This window comes from Anolis sagrei, chromosome 4, assembly GCF_037176765.1.
Source record: "Anolis sagrei isolate rAnoSag1 chromosome 4, rAnoSag1.mat, whole genome shotgun sequence".
NCBI lineage: Eukaryota > Metazoa > Chordata > Lepidosauria > Squamata > Dactyloidae > Anolis > Anolis sagrei.
Genome location: NC_090024.1, coordinates 213,149,083 through 213,172,040, shown reverse-complemented (window position 1 = coordinate 213,172,040; position 22,958 = coordinate 213,149,083). Strand labels below are relative to the sequence as shown.

Genomic DNA, 22,958 nt, shown 5'->3' with positions numbered 1-22,958 from the left:
ACCAGCGTGGACACAGCATATTATTTGAGAACACAGAAATGCTGGACCACTCCAACAACCACCATGTCAGACTACACAGAGAAGCCATTGAAATCCACAAGCATGTGGACAATTTCAACAGAAAGGAGGAGACCATGAAAATGAACAAAATCTAGCTACCAGTATTAAAAAACTCTAAAATTACTACAGCAAAACAGCAGAGAGGAAACAACCAGGCACATCTTAACACCTCTCAACAGAACATTTTCCCAGGCTCAGCCAAGCCTTCAAATGCTAATGAAGGTGATCAGCTGAAACATTCACACCTAGCTTCAGCAGAGAGCTCTTTGTCCCACCCCAGTCATTCCACAGATATATAAACCCATTTTCCTATTTCCAACAGACCTCACTACCTCTGAGGATGCTTGCCATAGATGCAGGCAAAACGTCAAGAGAAATGCCTCTGGAACATGGCCCTATAGCCCGAAAAAACCTGCAAGAACCTAGTGATTCCAGCCATGAAAGCCTTCGACAATACAATTAAAACCATTGATCCAAGATAGTATCCACTCAAGTGGTCTCAAAAAATTCAGATGTGAAATTACAACAAAAATGACTTGAAACGGGCCCTGATAGAAATTCCTCAAATGGCATCAAGGGTCTTAAAATAACCGATGTAGTATAAGATAAGCAAGTATGTGTCAGATCATGAGATGAAAAATCTCAGTATCCCATCAATGTAAATGGATCTGAAATGGCAGCAACATTATGAAAATAATCTTGAGTTTGTATTAGGCGGCTTGCTGAAAATCTTGACCAAGTTTACTTAGGCAATTCCTCGCAGTCTGAGAATGATAGCCCTCCAAGTGTAGTGACTGCAGAGCCCTATTCTTGACACACATGTTCTTCTACAGTGAGGACATTGGTTTCCAGGTGGGAGGCAGTTCCAGTCAGGGTTGGCTTGACATGCCTTCTTCTTGGCATGTTTCTCCCTTTTGCCCTCCATTCGTGCCTCTTCAAATTCCACAGTACTGCTGGTCACCGCTGACTTCCAGCTCAAGGGCCAGGGCTTCCCAGTTCTCAGTGTCTATGCTACAGTTTCTAAGTTTAGTTGTAAGCCTATCTTTAAATCTCTTTTCCTGTCCATCAACATTCCATTTTCCATTCTTGAGTTCAGAGTAGAGCAACTGCTTTGGGAGACGGTGGTCAGGCATTCGGACAATGTGGCCAGTCCAGTGGAGTTGATGGCATAGGAGCATTGCTTCAGTGCTGGTGGTCTTTGCTTCTTCCAGCATGCTGACATTTGTCCATATATCTTCCCAAGAGATTTGCAGGATTTTCCAGAGGCAACACTGATTGAATCATTCCAGGAGTTGAGTGTGACATCTGTAGACAGTTCACGTTTTGCAAGCATATAGCAGGGTTGGGAGGACAATAGCTTTATAAACAAGCACCTTGGTATCCCTATGGATGTCCTGATCCTCCAACACACTCTGCTCCATTTGGATAAATGCTGCACTCACAGTGCTGTTTTGGAAAGACAATGTTGACAATAAAAATGGTTTTGAATTCAGAAGGTTTGAACACTCTGAGCCTGAAACAGCTAGCCTCCTTTCTGAGTAAAACACTTAAGTTTGGAATAAAATTCCTAATAATGTCCAGTAATGCAAAAACATTATTGACACAATTGCACCATTTCTGTCAAGAAATTTAGAATATTTGGGATTTTTTTCATGACTCTGATAAGTAATGCATGCTTTGAATATGGCATAGAAGTATTTTAATTGCATCTAATTATATTGATATTAATGCTAAATGCAGGCTAGGAAGTGTGTCCTTGATACTGGCTACAATTAACTGAAAAATTCTGAAATACCAATACATGTAGCTTTTTCAAAACGCTATTTCATGTAACAGCTTTTCTAGGGGGAAAAGACATTTGAATGCCCAAGTTGTATTTTTTTCCCCAAATAAAAGGTTGCTGAACAATGAAAACACTTGAACAGGTCTTTGAAGCCCTATCATTCCTACTCCTACCCAGAAATGTCCTTTCATTGACATTTCCTTCTAGTTGCTTGCATTGTTTCTCAAGCTTTCAGCTTAAAATGTAACTGCAATAAAACAAAATGTCAGAGGAAAAAGCCACTATGTATAAGTAATCTTTTATCCCTGTTCTTATTTATTTCCGTACAGTAAATTGCATGCTTTGGGTCATTTTTTATCCCCGTGGATGAAGCCATAGCATTTTTATCTATTACCAGTTCTCTGGTATTTTCTTCCTATAGCCAGACTACAGTGGTTCAAGATTGCATGTATATCTAGTACAAAATTAAAGGGTAGAAATAGCTCTTTGATATTTAAGGCCTCCAACCTAGCTGTGATGTATGATGGATGCATAAATTTTATTGCATGCAACCCTGCCAGAAACATTTGCATAGTAGTGTTTTATTTCATGTGTTCCTCTGAATATCATATGTTAGAGATTTTAGACACCACCCACCCAAATGCTCCACTTTTACATACTGTTGAATTTATCCTACAGTCTCTTCCATTGAAATAAATATAATTTGCAAGTAGTAAAGCTTTGTTGATAATATTGTTTTACAAGGAAATGATCGTATATTTTTCTGTTTCAGAAGCTATCTAATAATTTTAGAACATCATTGTCTGCTTGTTTATCAATGACAACTTCAATATTCTCATATCTGAATTATTGTTATAACCAAACTCTTTCCAAGATAATTTTAAAGACAATGTAGGTGGGAAGTTGAAGTCAGGAAAGCAGTATTTTTATGGTATCTGCCACTCAAATCAACCAATTTTGTATTGTTTCATGGGCTTAATGGATGAGATTTCCTTGTGGTTATTAAATCCTCCAACTATTTTTTTCTGTTTCTTCCCAAAATTGTAACAGCTAGAAAATTGCATTTTTCTTACAAGTGAAAGTTCAGAAGGAAATATATTCTTTATTGTTCTGAGATACAAACTGTTATTTTTATTTTTTTATTTATTTCTTATATTTATATCCCACCCTTCTTCCTACAAGGGGGACTCAGCGCAACCTCACATGAGCATCAGAGGATGCTAACAGCATAAATACCATAAAAATTACAATTCACAATAAAATCATTTCATCATGTGAAAATGATTGTATTTGCATAGCAAATGAGTAAATATGATGGGCAGTAAATTGTGAGATCAAACTTCTGAAAAAGAATTTTAGATAAGACTTTCTTAATTTGTAGAATTCATTGCCACAAGGCATAGGAATTATCACTTTTTTTAGGGATCAAGAATTTTGTGGTCTATGGATTAGCTGTGAAAGCTAAATGTTACTTCAATTTTCAGAGGTAGCATGCCATAGTTGGCAAACAGGGCAAAAAACAACAGGCCAGAACAATTGCCTTCATATTTTCATGTGCACTTCACAAAAACATGCACATCACAACTTGAAGATAAACTATGGGCTTATTTTTTTTTATTTGGCAACGCTTATTTTAAACACTCTAGACCAGACATGTACAATCTTTTTCACATTTGGGGCTGCATTACATTATAAAATTTGACAGACAGACTGGGGAGGGGGGTTGGTTAGTCATGGTTGATGGAGGGGAGGGGTGTAATAGGGATCAACGCTATCTTGGGCAGGGGGGACAAGCGATCCCACCGCTGCCACCAATGTAAAGGAGATAAGCGACACACTGGGCAGGTGGAAGACCAATCTCACCACTGCCCACCAGTTTAAAGGGTTAACGTACAGCTGGACACTACTTTAACGATGATAAATGACCGTGACAAAGGGGGAAAGACTCTCTTGTCCCACTTCAGTAATATTGTTAAGTGACCAACTGTATTAACGTTGTTAATGACCAATGTAATTGATAGTTTTGCCGCCACCACCTCAATTAATGTCTGAGGAAAACATAAGTGTGAATGTGATAATAGGTAAAGTTTGTTCAAGCCCTTAGTTCTTCTTTAATAACTGCTTCTCTTGCTGACTGGACTGAACTAGAGTTGTCTTTAGGCTAGCTTAGATCTAATTAGTGTGACAGACAGAGGCAGACACCAGTTCAAAGATGAAAATTAGAAACAGGTTTATTTTAAACTTGATCAACAAATCAACTCTTCATAAGAGTGGTACAAAAGCTTAATGCGTTTCAGAGGCTTAGCTGGTTAGACAAGCAGTCTTTCCTTAAGACTTTGACTTTTGTTTCCTGTGAGTTCCTTGCTTCACACTGGCCCTTACACTGACACAGTGTGTCACTGAGAACAGTACACAGACTGCCTCACAGAGCAAACCAGGCTTTCCTTCACTGACCCTAATATGTACAGTGCTTCAGGAACCTTTGCCTTTCCTATGCTCTAACTACAAGGCTCACTTCAAAAGTTCTCTCTCCCTGTCTAAATTTCTTCACAGCTCCCTCTTCCTAACTATCCTTCTACACTCTTCGATGTTTAAAACCCTCCTTTCCGCATTGAGTCGCCTGTTAAGGGCTGAAAAATGCGGTATAGAAATAAAGCAAATAAATAAATAAATAAATTTCCAGCTTGTCAAAAAGACACAGCCTTTTCCCCTCTAAAACCTAACTCCTCCCCTGACTGCTCTAGCCAATCAGGAGTCGGCTGACTCCTCCCTCTTGCCTCTTGCCTCTCCTGCCTATCTCTGAACATGTCAGCTACTGTCCCTCCAGGCTTCGGCCTTCCGGAGGGGAGTGAGAGAATTCATGTATTTGACCACCATTGTAGCTGCCATGGTGCAAGGCTATGGAATCCAAGTAGTTCTAGTTTTCAAAGGTCTACTTGACTAGTTCTCAACACACAACAGAAGCTGCCTTCCCTGTAGTTCGCTGACCACAGACTGTTTTAAAATGGCTGCCCTGCCAAGTGGCAGTTGGCTCCACCCCTTTTTCCATGGCAACCCAGCTCAAAGTGAGCTGAGCTCGCTACCATCCCCCCCCCCAGTTATGCTAATTTAAATACTTACCCTTTTAAACACCTTTCTATAATTATACATAAATGTAGATTAAAATTCATACTTCACCACAGAGCAGTACCTAATCTACTCACATTTGCATGTTTTCCAACTGCTAGGTTGGCAGAAGCTGGGACTGACAGCGGAAACTCACGCCGCTCCCCGGATTCGAACCTGCAACCTTTTGGTCAATAAGCTCAGCAGATCAGTGCTTTAACCTACTGTGCCACCGGGGCAGTATTGTTAAATTCAGAGTCCAAATTACAGTGGTCATGCTGAAAGAGTTAAAGAGTCTGTACTACAACAAACACCAACCAATATTCCAATCCAAAGTCAACAAAGCCTGCAGTCCAAAGATAGTCCAAAGTCTGTACTACAACAAACACCAACCAATATTCCAATCCAAAGTCAACAAAGCCTGCAGTCCAAAGATAGTCCAAAGTCTAAGTCAAAATCTCAAACACAGCAATCCAAGATACAGTCCAGAATCAACAAGGTTAATAATCTAAAGAGTCCAGGTTTACACCATGAAGCAGAGTCCAGGTTTACACCTTGAAGTTGAGAGTGACATTTCACTCTCAACTGAAACCGTGAGAACTTTTTATCCTGTGTGTTCATTAGTGTCTCTGGACTGATCACGTTGTTTGAATGCCCAACCGCTGTCTCCCAAATTTTATTCTCCACTCAAGAAAGAAAAACAGAATGATGGTGGACAACAAAGGAGGTTTCAAGATGGGGTTAAAGATATTCTAACTGGGAAGCCCCGAAACTCAATTATTCTAACTAGAGATCACCTATTACCAATAGTGCTATGCATTTTGAGGAGACACAGATAAAGGACAAAAAGGAGTAACTTTCCGAGAGGAAGGTAAATCAAACAAACTGTCTTCCATCTGTAAATGTGTGTCCTCACTGTGAAAAACCATGTGGATCCAGAATAGGTCTCCACGGTCACTTACGGACCCACTGCCAAGACACTACCCTTTGAAGATCACCCATGATGTTCTCAGGTATTGAGTCCATTTCTCTGCAAATCAGGTAAACTTGTAGGTAGCAGCACACTCTTGTCTGTATTCTAAAGGGGATGGAGCACTTAACCCTTCATCAGCCTGCCCTTATGTACTGGCTTCTGCTTGTCCCACCTGTTGGGAAGTGGTAGCTACAGCTGAAGGCTTCTCTTCTACAATAACCGCTATGGTGAGAGGGCTGCTGGGAGCTGCTGGTCTCCAACTCCAACACTGGCCCTTCCAACAACTGCTGAGCCTCATTGTCAGAGCTGACCAGGACAGTCACACTACTCGATTTCTGAAGTGCTTGAAGAAACTTGTAAGCACATTTACCTTTTTACAACTGCAGGGACTCATCTGCCCCTGTTCACCCATGCCTCCTTTTTTATTCCTCCAAAAAAATGTATTTCTCCCATAAATTCAAAATCATATGAGATTGGGGCTTTACAGTGACATACTTTTGCTTGTTCACAAGCACTGTCCTTTTAAGCACTCTAAATATTAATAAAAAAGATGCATTTTGCAGTCACTAGCCTTTCCCAGTTTTGTGTAAGGGAGAGGGCTATTTGTCACTGCCAAACCTATATAGTCTGATTTGCAAAACTAGCCTGTTTTAAAAAAATGGATTATGTCAATTAATAAAAAATGCATTTTGTAATTAGCAAGCCTTTTACTGGTTTATGTATTCTTCAAGAGTGAGGGTGATTCTCATTGTCAGATCAACTCAGGCTGATCTGACAATGTTGGTTCCAACACATTTTTTGAACCTTTGCAAAAGAACAAAAGAAGATTAGTAGACACTACGGAAAAGCCTAATCCATATGCAAAATTTCTACAAATGCTTGGAATCAGCAGGTAAATCGAGTCATTTCATTAATTTTTTTAAAGGAAGCAAGCAGATCAAAAGAGGACAACTGGGATTTGCAACCAGAACTCCTTTCTGTCTGATTACTTGGGGTAAAATGGTTTGCACTTATGACAGTTAATGAAACAGTTCAAAATTACTTTCCCAACATGAACAAAATGACATGTCAGAGTTCCCAAACTCCCTGCTGAAGTGCCATTGGATTACTGTACCACTTGAAAACATTTCAAACACTCCAGTTTTTAGGTTACTAAAAGCATTTCAAACACAGATTCAGTGTGGAGTTCCTGATTTTTAAAAAAGAAAATAGTCTTTTCAGCATGAGTTGATGATTGGTTGGAAGAGGATGTAGAATGATGTGCAATTGTAAGCAATTCCATCTGTGGCTGAGGAGCTTCAAACCTGTGCTTTCAGCACATGTGATATTATCCTAAATAATACTGTGTCTTTAATATACATGTCATGCCTATGGATAGCGTGTATCATTATTTCATTTATTTGATAGATTCATTTGATTATTTAATAGAAACATAAATTCTCTATTTTTACACCATAAGAAATACTTATGCACATAAGTAAAACGTGACTCCTAGAAAGCCTGTAGTGCTCTTACCATCATAATTGATGGTAAGAACTGTTCAACAGTGGAATATGCTGCCTCAGAATATGAAGGAGTCTTCTTTGGGAAGCTTTAAAGCAAAGGCTGGATGGTCAACTACTGGGGTGCTTTGATTGTGTTTTCCTGCATGGCAGGAGGTTGGACTGGATGACTCTTGCGATCTCTTCCAATTCTATGAGCCTGTGATGTGCCACTTCATTAGAGTGACTGCTATTGTCAAAGGTAGTGGTTTTCATGTATTTGTACATTACATAGGTTAGAGATAGAAAATTTTAAATTTTGTATCCAGATTTGTCAAACAATTCAGACCACTTATAAACTTCATGGTTCATGAGCTTTTTATGCTATCTTTCACCACATCTTACCATCTGTGTCACTCAAGTTTCCTTCAATATTGTCCTCCGCTCTGTAAGATTTGTTGCATAGATCTCAGTGCTGGCTTCCAGTAAGAGAAGCTGTTCTACTGAGGGTTATTTGTGAGTAGATATGACCCGTGTTTTGTCTGCTTCTGGAGAAAAAATGTGTTTGTGGACAGGAGTTTGTCTCACCACCCTAACAACTCAAATGAATGCTGGAGAGAGTCTGAGGATCAGTGAAATGGTGAAACCCTCTTGCCCTAAAACTGAGGGGAATGGGAGCATGGGAAGCCCACCCATTGCCACCAATGAGATGAAAATCAGGCGACCAAACGGTTACCATTCCCACTTTCCTTTTTTCCCCACTGATATTTCGTACCAGAGGGGGTGTACCATTTCATGACATCCAAATGGATGGAACAAAATGGAAACACGAAATAAATGGATGACACAAATACCGGGCCCATGACTACTAAACATGTTCGTTATCATTTCCCAAAATGGGAATGTGACCCCTAAGAGCCATCTTGACTTGGAAATTAGCCAAAAAATATTTTCCATCCAAAAATTTTTCTCAGTTCTGTTCAAAGATTTTTTTCTTATTTAGACAATACAATTTGCATTTGAAAGAATATAAATAATAACAATATTCTACTACTGATAATATTTAAATGATGAGATACACCATGTTAATATGCTATAATGCTGTAAGTCCACTTTACAACATTGCCACTCAGCTTTTTGGTCATTGCATAATTCCAGCTAAGCAAAAGCAGCCAGATCCCATTATTCTCTGACAACACAGCAAAAGGATGTATTAGCTAGGCTATATAGTTTTTACATGCTGGGTTTTGTCAGGTAGCATCAGGAGATGTAGTTAAGGAAATGTAGCTATGTAAGACATGTGTTTCCCAATGGAGTATCTCAGCCAATATTTGCATAACAAGTTTCAATAACATTTTAAGAAAATGGTACTTAAGTGTCCAGAAATGTAAAATGTGTCATTTAATGGTGGAAAATAGCTCCCACTTCAAATCTGCTATTATCCTCCTTGGTACCATTGTAGAAAATGATACATTTAGGTGTGTGGAGTTTGGCAGAAAACCAGTGAAATCTTGGGGAAGAATTAAATGCCTCTTCCTGCATTTTGGAATCGTGATTGACACCTCTCTCCTGTCAGTTTCACACATACACGTGCACACCGTGCCTATTACTTTTTTAAAAAAACAAAAAAACAAATCTAGCCTGTAATAGACAATCCTGTCAGGTATAGCACATATCCCAAGGCCAAGTAACAAAATGTAAGTTGTAAAACCAGAATCAAACAAATGCTCTTTGATAATGGTCCTTACTGGTAAGAGCAGCACAGATGGGTGAATGGGCTAGAGAACTAGAGTCACAAACAAAAAACATATACTGAGACCACCAGAATTTCAGAGACACATCCTGTGGAAAGATGCCCTACCTTATATGATCATCTGAGATGTATTACAAAGCACTATCAAATCTTGGAAAGTCACTTCTGGTTGCTTCTGGAGTGAGATATTCAGCCATCTACAAAGACATTGCACAGAGGACCCCGGATGTGTTGCAATCCTGTGAGGAGGCTTCTCTCATGTCCCCGCCACGTGCAAGCCTTGCCACATGCACAATGGAGGACCTTCTTATAGCAACACCAGAGGCATTCCAAGTGGCCAGCTACTGACCAAAGGACATTTAATAGAATGCCAAGTTTTAAACTTTGTGTTCCCTTCAATACATTAGTTCACTCCTGATACAATAAATAAATAAATCATTGGAAAGCTCTGTAAGTAAGGAAGTTGTATCTTTCTTTTTTATTAAAATGTGTTATTTTCAATGTATTGTCAAAGGCTTTCATGGCTGAAATCACTGGATTGTTGTAAGTTTTTTGGGCTGTAAGGCCATGTTCTAGAAGCATTCTCTCCTGATGTTTCACCTGCATCTGTGGTGGGCATCCTCAGAGGTTGTGAGGTTGCAATCTCTGAGGATGCCTGTCACAGATGCAGGCGAAACATCAGGAGAGAATGCTTCTAGACAATGGCCATACAGCCCGAAAAATCTACAACAACCCTGTGTTATTTCCCCTTTCCAGAATCTTCTTAATTATTGTCTCAAGGATTCATGTTTGTGTAGATGTGACATTTTGCAGAAACCTCTCCAAGGATGCAGCATTGTCTAAGCTGAAAGTAGGACTCCGCCTTAGCATTCATATTTTCCTTACCATGAAGTGTTCATTTCTTTATTTGTGTGAGAGAGTATATCTTGATTGCCACTACAATGAGCAAGAATTGTATATATGTTTACAATCTAGCATCTAATTTGTACCACATTGTTATAGTGCCTCAGGCATAACATTGTTTCATTTTTGGAAATGGGATAGCAGCTACTAAAAAATATAGTAGAAAATATTTGAGTATTCTCCAATATTCTCGACCATTTTCCAATTCTGATTGGATGAAACAGGCACTTTTGTCAGGAAGGAAGAAAAATAAAGTTCTTGCTAATTTTCTGCATATATCTATATAAATAAAAATGTAATGTTCGTTTGTGGTATTCACAGAACTAAAAAACCCCTGGGGCAATTGGCACCAAATTTGGACTCAAGACACCTAACAACCCAATGTATGTTCTCTACTAAAAAAAATCTGTGAAAACAAAAAGCAGAAAGGACTTCTGAACTGCATGTCCACAAAGGAGAAACTGCATGTCTCCAAAGAGACCCATGGCCACGCCCCCTCCTCCTCCTCGGGGGGAAACAGCCTGTTGTTAAAGACAGGCACGCATGCATGGCCACACACACACACACACACACGGCCAGCAGGTGGGGGAGGGACTTTCTTTAGATCCTTCTTTCTTTTTTAACTCTTTCCTTTCTGTTTGACCTGTTCAGCTGTCTCCAGCAACACGAGCACACATTTAACACACACACACTTACTCTCTCTCTCTCCTATTAACATCCAGACTGCCACACTCCACCTGAAAAGACTCCCTCCCTTTGTTTCCTTTGCTTCCTTCCTTCCACTTCCTTTCCTCCCCCTCTCCTTCCTTCCTGTTCCTCCCTCCATCCTTTTCCTTCCTTTCCTTCTTTCCCTTCCTTTCTGTCCCTCCTTTCTTCTTCCTTTCCTTCTTTTCCTCCTTCCCTCCCTTTCCTCCTTCTTTCCCTTTCTTCATTTCCTTCCCCTTCATTTCCTTCCCTCCCTCCTTTCTTCATCCCCCTCCTTCCTTTCCCTCCTTCCTTCCCTTCTTTCCCTCCCTTCCTCCCTTCCTTTTTTCTTCCTTTCTGTCCCTCCTTCCTTCTTCCTTTCCTTCTTTCTATGTAAGATTTAAATACAATATTTTATATATTGTTATATGGATTACTATATAATATGTTACATATACAAATTAAATGGAAGGGACAGTCAAGAAGTAAGGAGAGAAGGAGGGAAAGAGGGAAGGAATTAAGGGGGGAAGGAAGGCAGGAGGGAGGGAAAGAAGAAAGGAAAGAAAGATAGAGAAGCAAGGAAGGAAAGAAGGAAATAAAAAAGGGAAAGGAAAAAGACAGGGAAGGAAGGAGAGAAGGAAGTAAAGACAGGGAAGGAAGGAAGGAGAGAAGGAAGGAGAGAAGGAAGGATGTAACCAAAGAACAAAGAAAGGGGAATAGAAACATGTATAAATGGAAGAAAGAATATGAGAATTAGGAAGGGAAAGAAATAGAGGAAAGGAAGGAAAGAGGGAAGGAAGGAAAGAGAGAGGGAGGGAAGGTTGGCCACAGCAACGCGTGGCGGGTACAGCTTGTATATATATATAGAGAGAGAGAGAGAGAAAGAGAGAGAGAGCACAAAGATTTAGATGAGCTATATTTATTAGTCTTATTTTAAATTGTATATGCTATTTGCCTTTCCACAGGAATCAATGGATGCTTCCTCTGTGGAAAAAAAGTACAATTTTATGGTGTAGGATGCTTTGCCCACTATTTTATGAGGGGGAAGCTACAAAGTCTGTATTTTATTTACAGTAGTACACTTTTGGTAGCATATTTAAGCCCTTTGTAGTAAGAAAACTCCAGGGGAAGGGGGGGGGGAGTAATCTACAGAGAGAGTGTGTATGTTGCAACAAATACATCCAAAGCCAAGAAAAATAATTTCTTCTTCAGCTGGGAAATTGTCCAAACGTCTTCCTCCCTGACTTTCCAATTTTCCTTTGCTACTGAAGCCTAATGAGGTGTAACTTTTAAAGAACTGCCAGATCCTATCAAGATCAGTTTAGTTCTGAGACTCCCAGCACGAAGAAGCTTAAGTCTACAGCCTTAGCAATTAACCCCACTCACCTCCACACCACTCATAATTTTAAAACAGTCGGTTACTGCTGTGGGCAACTCACCAAGGTACAACCGTTCCAGCTGTCTTTTTTTCCCAAGCAGAAGTATTTATGCAGTTCTTGTAACTGGTGCTAGAGAATGGCATCTAAGGGCCCTTCCAGTCAGGCCTTATATCCCAGGATCTGATCCCAGGTTTTCTGTTTATTCCAGATTATCTGGCAGTGTGGACTCATATAAGACAGTTTAAAGCATAAAACCTGGGATCAGATCCTGGGATTTAGGGTCTGTCTGGAAAGGCTCAAAGATGAAATGCACTGAATGTCTATCCTGTTGAGTGTAGTGTTGATGAAGCTAACTATCAGAAGAACATTCCATAGACCTGGGGTCCCCAGATGTTTTTGGCCTACAACTCCCAGAAATCTCAGCCAGTTTACCAGCTGTTAAGATTTCTGGGAGTTGAAGACCAAAAACATCTGGGGACCCCAGGTTGAGAACGATTGACATAGAGTGTGGATGAATGAAGATAATTTTTCAACTTTAGAAATATAAATCTGAAGAATATGTGGAGTGTTGTGCTTTCCATTTTCTTCTGAGTTTACTTTTCTCATCTGTAGATTAACTGCTCTGAATGCTAGATGAGAACTCATCAGTCTCATCTGTCAGCCTCTTAGCTCTTCAGGTCTTTAATGGGAGGATAACAAGATGTACTTTCCCCCACAGAAATCCTTTTTAAAAACTCATACAACCTATATCAATCCTAAATGAAACCAGGTTGAATACATGCATGCATATGTGTATGAGGTTGTTTTTTAACAATATATTTAGTGTTGTGTTTTTGTGATTCTTTTCATTCTTTGAAAAGATTCTTGTGGCAAAGAAAAACAGAAACAAAACATTCAACACCATGTGATATTCACAAAAAAGGAAATCTTTGTTCTCATTGTCATACTCACTCCCAGACTCCAGAAAATTATTTGGAAACAGAAGCTTCCAAAAGTGCAAGAGCATTTGTTGAAGGTGATGATCTCACTGATTCACAAGTAGATTAAAAAAACATTTGCCTCTAATTCTGAAAATATTAGTTGGTTGCATTGTATAAGGATTCTTGATATGGTAAATGACATTTTCAGGTATCTTTTCTTAATTGTAATTGCAATCTCTGCATTGACAATTAACTTGTGGCAATTTTTTTTACAGTTCACTTAGCTTCACCATCAGCTATATCTTACCAACTTCAATCCAAGGATATGAGTCAGGAAAAGATGCTGTGTGCATTAGAAATCTCTGAGTAGTTATTACGTTTGTATCTGTGACATATTTAGTAGGACTCCTGAACAGTATAGAGTTTATGTTAATGCCAAACTTGATCTTTATACAATCATTCTATAGCAAAAGGATACACTAGACGATAAAATCACATTGACTGATTTTATTTAAGATGTTTTTAAGTAGCTTTTAAAGAAATTGTCTCAAAAGAAAGCTCTTGTGGACTCTTAAGAAAAGAAGTGGAGCTATGTGATGAAGAAATTGTGCGCTATCACTTTCTACTTAACTTTGAATAAGTTCTCAAATTAACATGGTCCACCTGGTCCACCAATTCACTCTTGAGGAAATTATTGCTACATGGAAAATGTACAGGTATTATTTTAAAAAAGAAAAAGACATAAGAAACTGTACAGATTACTTCCTCCTCCTTCTTCTTTTTTTTTTTTTTTGCATTGAAACAGATTCCTTTCAAATATTTTTTGGTGGGAAGAAACAGGCTATTTCAACTCGATAGTGCAACTTGCACAGAGATTCGTACAAACAGCCATCAGTCTTATTGTTTTGGACAGACAATGGAAGGAAATGATCATCCCTTCTACTTCTCTGCCTTGTCCTTTTTTTTTTTTTTTTTTTTTTTGCTCTAGCTTTTAAGGCAAACTCGGTAGTAAACTGAGTTTGCCTTGGTATGTGAATACTTTCTTTTCAGCCACTAAGGCTCCTTGATTGCTAAACTTTTTTTTTCCTTGCAAATTTTAGTCAAGGATGTTTCCTATCAGAGACACTAGCATTTTTCATGTTCTCTTGGTCTGAAAGAGAAGAGCTTTGTGAATCTCAATGAAATCAAACTAGGAGCTATCACAGCGTCTTTGTAAGTCACAGCAGGGGTGGGGGGGGGATAAGAATAATTTGCTATGAATGGTTCCCTTAAGGCAGTGATTCTCAACCTGTGGGTCCTCATATGTTTTGGCCTTCAACACCCAGACATCCTAACAGCTGGTAAACCAGCTGGGACTAACAATCCATTGACCAAACTGTACATGATTAGTCATCAACTATGCCTGTTCTTTCACACATCTTTTAAAATAACAATCATCCACCTCCATTGAAATCCAATTTTAGGTCATCTTATGTGTACAGACTGGGGGACAAATGGATACAACTGGCAGATTTTCATCATCATATTAGACTAGGAAGCCACTCTAGATTGCCTCTTAGTCTCTCTCATACCCTTAAGCTATTTTATCTTTTTATGTGGAGTATTCTCAGTGTTTCCTTGCTCTCAACTAATTTTATTTGCCCTAAATAATATAATTGCATATCCCATTTATTCCTAGTGTTAATATGTGAGCTCTGTGTATAAACATACAAAGCGGTGCACAATTTGAGATACAGAATCTTTGAACTTTATTTAGCAGTAGCATATATGAGCAGATTTGTCCTAATTACTTGCATCATAGAGAACTATATCTCAGCAGAGTGTTATTTAGCACACAATGATGAGGAGGAAGAGGAGAAGTATGTGAGAAAGTAGACACCTACACAGTGTTTTGTGCAGAACCACAGCAATAGATAGGTAACTTTGAATTGCAGTAAAAATGATGCCGCGGAAAGAACTGATTTGGACTGCAAAATGATGATGAGGCTTTTAGGAAATACCAGTTAAATTCAGATTTGTGTAGTGTGTGTGTGTGTTCACCAGAGCCCAATTAACTGAGGTCCGTTTATAATAGTAGCAGCAACTCCTGCTGACTCCCATGGAGATGCTGTGTGAAGGGACCGTATTAGCATGCCAAAATCCCAGCCTTCTTGTGTTTGTTTGTGTGTGGTTTGAAACTGGGCAGTGTGTGATAACTCTCACAATCTGGAAAGATCAAATATAATAATAGTTCCTGTAGTCTATTTGCCATAGTGTGCAGTTTGATCCATATGTAAGAGCACTGACATGCTTTGCTATTCCAGCCAATCATCTCTTAATGAAATAACTTTATACTTAGCTTCATGAAGAGTTCAAAATAATGTTGGGAAGAAATTTTGTAAGCATACAAAAATAAAATTAACATTGCAAATTTATGATTTAGCTGCCAAGTTTTCTCCCAGCTGTCTGTCTTCTGTTGCTTCCCAACAGGTATTGTGTGACTGTGATAGTTACAAAAATATGTTTTATATGCAGATCAGCTCAAATGCCTTTCAGTGAATGTCACTTTGCATGGGGGAGTAAAGAAATGACAGGTATTCAGAAGAAATGAACACTATGAAGACTAGAAATGATGTATTCTCCGAATATCAGCCTCCCCTGTTATGGACAAGAACTGAAATCAAAGCAAATGCTTGCTTTTTCAAAGCTCTATAAACTCTAAATCTAGTTAGGATTTCACTTCAAGAAAGAAATAAGTTATCAGCACTATGCAAGCAATTTGGCACAAGCATGTTACACTCCAAGAAAGAAGAGTTTTGCTTTGAGACCAAGTCTATTTCTTTGGCAGACCAGCATAAAACTAGTTATCTGTGTTTGGAGAATGGAAAATACATTTGATTTAGGAAGCTTTTTATTAAGACATGAGTTTGTTGGAGGTTGTCAAGTTTGCACTGAAGAAAAAATGTGGTGAAAAAAAGGAAAAAAATAGAAAAAGGGGGGAAATGTCAGAGCAAAACAACAAAACAATATGTTAAAGAGGTTTATGTACAAAATGTAATTGTATGTAATAAATGTGATAAATCAATAAAAAATTATTAAAAAAAAGAAAAGAAAAAATAAAATCAAGATTTTGGTGAATGCATCTCCTGCATGGATTCAAACTATATATGTGAGATATGAATTGATTCCTACAATAAAGAGGAATCAGATATTTATTTCAGATATTGTCCCTGTGGCCTTGGTGTCTTCAACATCAAAGCCAAGATTGTTTTCAGTAGGACCGTGGCTATGGATCATAGCATGCCTCCTGCATCTTCTCCCAGAAATTGGGAGAGAAGGAATGACAGGTTCTAGATAGGACAAGCAAGTAAGGATTTTGGGGGGGGGGGGGGGGGGGATGAGTAAAGATACTGCCAGAGTAGAAAATTTGAGGTGCAGTAGGAGTGACAAGGAAAGGCAGAAGTTGCTCAGCATAAACACACTGACAGAGCCTTATTCTTGGACAAAATTCAACAGGGCTTACCTTTGGCAAAGAAAAGGAACTATCTCCATGCACATACAGCCTTGAGTGAACTGAGCACACACAGGTTTCGACATTGAAAGTTAGTGCACAAATTGCACCAATTCCTGCAGATAACAGATCATAATCACACAGTTACATCATTTTTGGATTATTGAAACATTATATAGAGCTGCCTTGAATAGTATTTGGAAGATGTATTTTGTATAATGAGCTGTAGCCAGATTCTTAATGGGGTACTGGGAACATGCAGTAATATGCACCACATTGCAATAGCTGGCTACCAGTACATTTCTAGGCACAATTCAAAACTTTGATTATGAGCTGTAAATCCCTAAACAACTTAGGTTCAAGATCCATATGAGCCAGCCTGTACCCTTGGATTCTTAAAAGAGGCCCTTTTCTCTGTCCTATCATTTTTATAGTTGGTGAGAATACCACCTATTTAGTATGTCTCATTTCAAGTTAACATCAAGTATTTGATCACAAAGGTTATTGTGATGGAATGTATCAAGATTTGCAATTGAACTATTGTAATGGAGCTTATATTGGAATTATCTTAATCGTTTGTACATGCTATAGTAGGAATTAGAATTAGAGAAAGATGCACATAATACAGGCTGGGTGATCAGGAATTGAGAGGTTAAATATTTAGTGTGGAAAGCATTGCAAATAGTGGATGTGAAGTCACACTACTCTTACTTGAAATCGGAGAATACATCATCACTACACACAGGGCAATTATTTAATGCACCATCTACAAGGAATAGCATTCAAGGGACAAAAGAAGAAGTTGCACAGTCACCAAAGTAACACATTCCCCCCTCCCCAGCACAATACCTAATAATACAAGAATGCAAATAACCTGAACCAAAATAGAATGATTCAAATTCTTGAAATTTTTTGTAAAATATTTTGAGATGTATACACCTTTAAAATATGATTTTTTGTGTGTTTTTATATTCTTTCAATTTGAGAAGTATGTAGAACTTGTGGGAAATACAAAAGACAGGCTAACTAAATTATGATCCACACATTATTCTGTGAGGTATGGCTTCAATTTATTTCCATGAGAATTTTCATCACATAATAGGATGTAAAAACATTTAACATCTGCATGTTTTTTGATGTTGGTAGCCAAACCTCTATATAATAAGTATATGAATATTGTTTTATGTTAATTATAAGTTATTTTCTGATTAAATCAATTTGCTTCAAATAATACAGTTTATCATATTTGATGTCTTTTTTTTGCCTTTTTGTCCTATTACAAATCTGTGTTTCTTTCCCCCCTCTAAAGACATTTATATATACCTGTGAATTTCATGTTTGTGAAGCCCTTCATAAAATATTGAAGATGTGCGTATAAATTAGCATACATTGATTTATTCACAGCATTGCATTACATATAAGCAAGAATCCTGTAATATAAGGAAAGGTTAAGGGAGCAGTAGATTACGGTATATTTTATTGACAGCTCTGTTGAAATCAAGCCACCTTTAGATTGAATTTAGAACACAGAGTAGAAATTGGCTAGTAAATAAGTCATGAGTTTTACTTCTGAATATGTGTACACCTGCACAGCCACCATTAATAAGCATAATAATGGAACTTAGATGGAATTTCAAAGGTGTGCTTTGGGCCTGTAGATCTTATAAATGTGTCAGTGGCTGCAGCAATATCAGTATTCGTGAATATTTCCTAGGGTTGTTACTAAACTACAGCTTTCTGAGATGGAAATTATATAAAATCTCTGAAAACCAAGGACAATCATCAAGGAGGGAGGAGAAACACAAGGAGTAGGAAGTAGGTGGTCTCTGGCCTGCAGTTGTTAAGATAGAAATGAATTTTAAATTAAAATCAAAGTTTTATATAATGTGAGATTTTTTTAGCACAAGCCTGAGAACAGTTTAGACCAGGGATCCTCAAACTAAGGCCCGAGGGCCGAATACGCCCCTCCAAGGTCATTTACCCGGCCCTCGCTCAGGGTCAACCTAAGTGTGAAATGACTTGAAAGCACACGACAACAACAAAAATCCTATCTCATCAGCCAAAAGCAGGCACACACTTCCCATTGAAATACTAATAAGTTTATATTTGTTAAAATTGTTCTTCATTTTAATAATTGTATTAAGTGTTTTTTGCACTACAAATAAAGTATGTGCAGTGTGCATAGAAATTATTTTTTTTTCAAATTATAATCCAGCCCTCCAACAGTTTGAAAATCTGTGACCTGGCTCTCTGTTTAAAAAGTTTGAGAACCCCTGATTTAGACAATAGAACAGTCAATGACATTAGCATGCCCACATCAAGATCACGACAATGTGTGACCAATGCAGAGAAAGGATACATAGTAACAGGAGTGATCTCCAGCCTGAGTCATTTTGATCTCTATTGCAATGGTTTCAGTTGGGACACTAAAAACATTTCTGTGATTTTTCTTTAGATTTCCAGAATAGTACTTGCAACCACAACGTAATCCATATCATATGGATTTTAATGCCCAATTTTATAATTGGGTAGACACTCCTTAGACTTGATTACTCCACCAATCCTTTCTTCCAGCTAGGATATTAGCAGAATTACATATGGAAAGTCTGCAAATGTTTCCCATTACTTTTCTATTTTTCTCCAACCTATATTAACTAACATTGATATTTCTCATGTATTCACTGAATTGGAAACCTCAGTCAAAATATAGCATAGAGAAATTTTCTATATATGAAACAAGACACCTGATTTTCCAAATGTTATGGAATACTGATGAATAAAATTGGTATATATCAATAATAAAGAACTATCGACAATTGTATGATAGCTGGGACCCTACGCTATGCTGCTTGTGCAACGCGGGTCTGAATTAGGGAAACATGTGAACAAGGGAATGCACCGAGTGAGAGATGAAGCTGCGGCAGAGTCGTTGCAATGGAAGGAAGGATAAAAAGGAGGGGGGAAAGATGACCAATGGAAGGAAGGATAAAAAGGAGAGGGAAAATACTGTTAAATTACCTCACTCATATCCTATCCCTCCTGAGTTAAATTACTTCACTGCTATCCTGTCCCAGCTATGTCTCTCACTTACTCCACTGTCTCATGCACACATTCCCTTCATTAATTCTGACCCGTGTTGCACAATTAAAGCTAGAGATATACAAAGATTACACTATGAAGCAATCGTCCATGAACAAAACTAAATAAACATGCTTGTAGCCATCTGATCTAGAATAGTTTAAATTAGATATAGTTCAACCTATTTCTGTTCTTTATATTTTTACAGTCATTCCGGCTGAAGGTTAAATCTTCATTGGTAGGTGGAATAGAATTAGCAACATGTTATGAATTACACAACAACTATCATTTTATCTTCTCTTCATTGCAGATTACATACAAGGCTGTTGGATCCCTTGATCCCACCGCTGATCTGTCAAACCAGAGAGGAAAAGTCTTCAAACTAAGAAATGAAACTCACCATCTGTTTGTAGGATTATACCCAGGAACAACCTACTCGTTCACCATCAAAGCCAGCACAGTGAAGGGGTTTGGACCTCCCATCACCACACGGATTGCAACTAAAATTGCAGGTACTGTAGTGTACTGATTATATTCAGATAGAGGAATAATAGCCCAGCTTCCCTTTGCATACACACAGATCAAGTTTAAATCTATCTATAAAATTATATGTATTCTGAACTCTTTTCTTTTTGTATAAATATAATCCAACACAATCATTCAACATTGACACATGATAGGTCTCAAGGTGAGGGCTGTGAAATACCATGCCTTTAACCAGTCAAGAACTGCCTCTCCTGGACTCATTTCCCATGATCCATTGGGAATAGTCTGACATAATTTTTCATCAAATCTTTTTTTTTTTTACCCACAGAGGAATATGACAGTAAATGTCTTAGAGAATTATAACAAATATCTTATACTAAAAGTGAGAACAATCCCTACTGAAAAAATTTACATAATAGCCAAAATAGAATTCATAGAATCATAGAATCAAAGAGTTGGAAGAGACCTCATGGGCCATCCAGTCCAACCCCCTGCCAAGAAGCAGGAATATTGCATTCAAATCACCCTTGACAAATGGCCATCCAGCCTCTGCTTAAAAGCTTCCAAAGAAGGAGCCTCCACCACACTCCGGGGCAGAGAGTTCCACTGCTGAACGGCTCTCACAGTCAGGAAGTTCTTCCTCATGTTCAGATGGAATCTCCTCTCTTGTAGTTTGAAGCCATTGTTCCGCGTCCTAGTCTCCAAGAAAGAAGAAAACAAGCTTGCTCCCTCCTCCCTGTGGCTTCCTCTCATATATTTATACATGGCTATCATATCTCCTCTCAGCCTTCTCTTCTTCAGGCTAAACATGCCCAGCTCCCCAAGCCGCTCCTCATAGGGCTTGTTCTCCAGACCCTTGATCATTTTAGTCGCCCTCCTCTGGACACATTCCAGCTTGTCAATATCTCTCTTGAATTGTGGTGCCCAGAATTGGACACAATATTCCAGATGTGGTCTAACCAAAGCAGAATAGAGGGGTAGCATTACTTCCTTAGATCTAGACACTATGCTCCTATTGATGCAGGCCAAAATCCCATTGGCTTTTTTTGCTGCCACATCACATTGTTGGCTCATGTTTAACTTGTTGTCCATGAGGACTCCAAGATCTTTTTCACACGTACTGCTCTCGAGCCAGGCGTCCCCCATTCTGTATCTTTGCATCTCATTTTTCCTGCCAAAGTGGAGTATCTTGCATTTGTCACTGTTGAACTTCATTTTGTTAGTTTTGGCCCATCTCTCTAATCTGTCAAGATCGTTTTGAATTCTGCTCCTGTCCTCTGGACTATTGGCTATCCCTCCCAATTTGGTGTCGTCTGCAAACTTGATGATCATGCCTTCTAGCCCTTCATCTAAGTCATTAATAAAGATGTTGAACAGGACCGGGCCCAGGACGGAACCCTGCGGCACTCCACTTGTCACTTCTTTCCAAGATGAAGAGGAAGCATTAGTGAGCACTCTCTGTGTTCGTCCACTTAACCAATTACAGATCCACCTCACCATAGTTTTGCCTAGCCCACATTGGGTCATCCTTTTTTCCCTTCTTGAAGATTGGGACCATATTGGCCCTCCTCCAATCTGCTGGAACTTCTCCCGTTCTCCAAGAACTCTCAAAGATGGTTGCCAATGGTTCCGAAATGACTTCCGCTAGTTCCTTCAATACTCTGGGGTGTAGTTGATCTGGCCCTGGGGACTTGAACTCATTAAGAGCGGCCAGGTATTCCTGGACGACTTCTTTCCCAATTTGGGGTTGGATGTCCTCCAATCCCTCATCCACTCCATCTTGCTGAGGTTGAAGACTCTCTTTTTGTGAGAAGACCGAGGCAAAGAAGGCATTAAGTAGTTCTGCCTTTTCCCTATCCCCTGTCAGCATTGCCCCATCTTCTCCTCGAAGAGGTCCTATCACCTCCTTGTTTTTCCTTTTTCTACTGACATAAGAATAGAAGCCCTTTTTATTGTTTTTAATGTCCCTGGCAAGCCTGAGCTCGTTTTTTGCTTTAGCCTTGCGGACCTTTTCCCTACAGGTGTTGGCTATTTGTTTGAATTCTTCTTTGGTGATTTCTCCCTTTTTCCACTTCTTGTGCATGTCTCTTTTGTGTCTTAGCACAGTTAGAAGTTCTTTGGAGATCCATTCTGGCTTCTTTGCACTTGTCCTATTTTTTCTCTTTGTTGGCACGGTTTGCAATTGCGCCTTGAGTATTTCACTCTTGAGAAATTCCCATCCATCCGTAACTCCCTTGTCTTTTAGTATCTGTGTCCATGGAATGCTGCTCAGCGTTTCCTTCATTTTTCTGGAAATCAGCTCTCCTAAAGTCCAAAATGCGGGTTTGACTTGTCTTAGTTTCGGCCTTCCTTTGTACCTCAAATTGCAGGAGCACATGGTCACTTGCCCCTAAGGATCCTACTACTTCGACCGCATTGATCAGGTCGTTCGCATTTGTTAGGATGAGATCAAAAGTAGCCAATCCCCTTGTTGCCTCTTCTACCTTCTGGACCATGAAATTGTCTGCAAGGCAAGCGAGGAATTTGTTGGACCTTGTACTCTTGGCCGAGTTTGTTTTCCAGCAAATATCGGGATAGTTGAAATCGCCCATGACTACTACATCTCTTCTCTGTGCCTGTTTGGTCAACTGTTGGCAGAAGACTTCATCAAGTTCTTCCTCCTGGCTTGGGGGTCTGTAGTAGACACCTACAACGACATGTTTTTGAGTCCCAGTTCCCTTGATTCTTATCCAGATGATTTCAAGCTGGTTTCCCAGATTGCTGTCTTGAATTTCTTCTGCAGCATAAGAGTTTTTGACATATAAGGCTACTCCGCCTCCTCTCCCCTTTGTTCGGTTTCTGTGAAAGAGGTTATACCCCTCGA

General features: G+C 39.0%; 1 protein-coding gene across 19 annotated transcripts in view; it reads left to right on the top strand.

Annotated features, from left to right (window-relative positions):
• Positions 1 to 22,958, top strand: part of PTPRT (protein tyrosine phosphatase receptor type T) — a 713,818-nt gene that overhangs the window by 504,601 nt on the left and 186,259 nt on the right. For all 19 annotated transcript variants that reach the window (XM_060772259.2, XM_060772263.2, XM_060772261.2 and 16 more), the window contains exon 10: positions 19,920 to 20,121. In XM_060772259.2, coding sequence (XP_060628242.2) covers positions 19,920 to 20,121 — 202 coding nt within the window. The remainder of the gene's footprint in view (positions 1 to 19,919; positions 20,122 to 22,958) is intronic.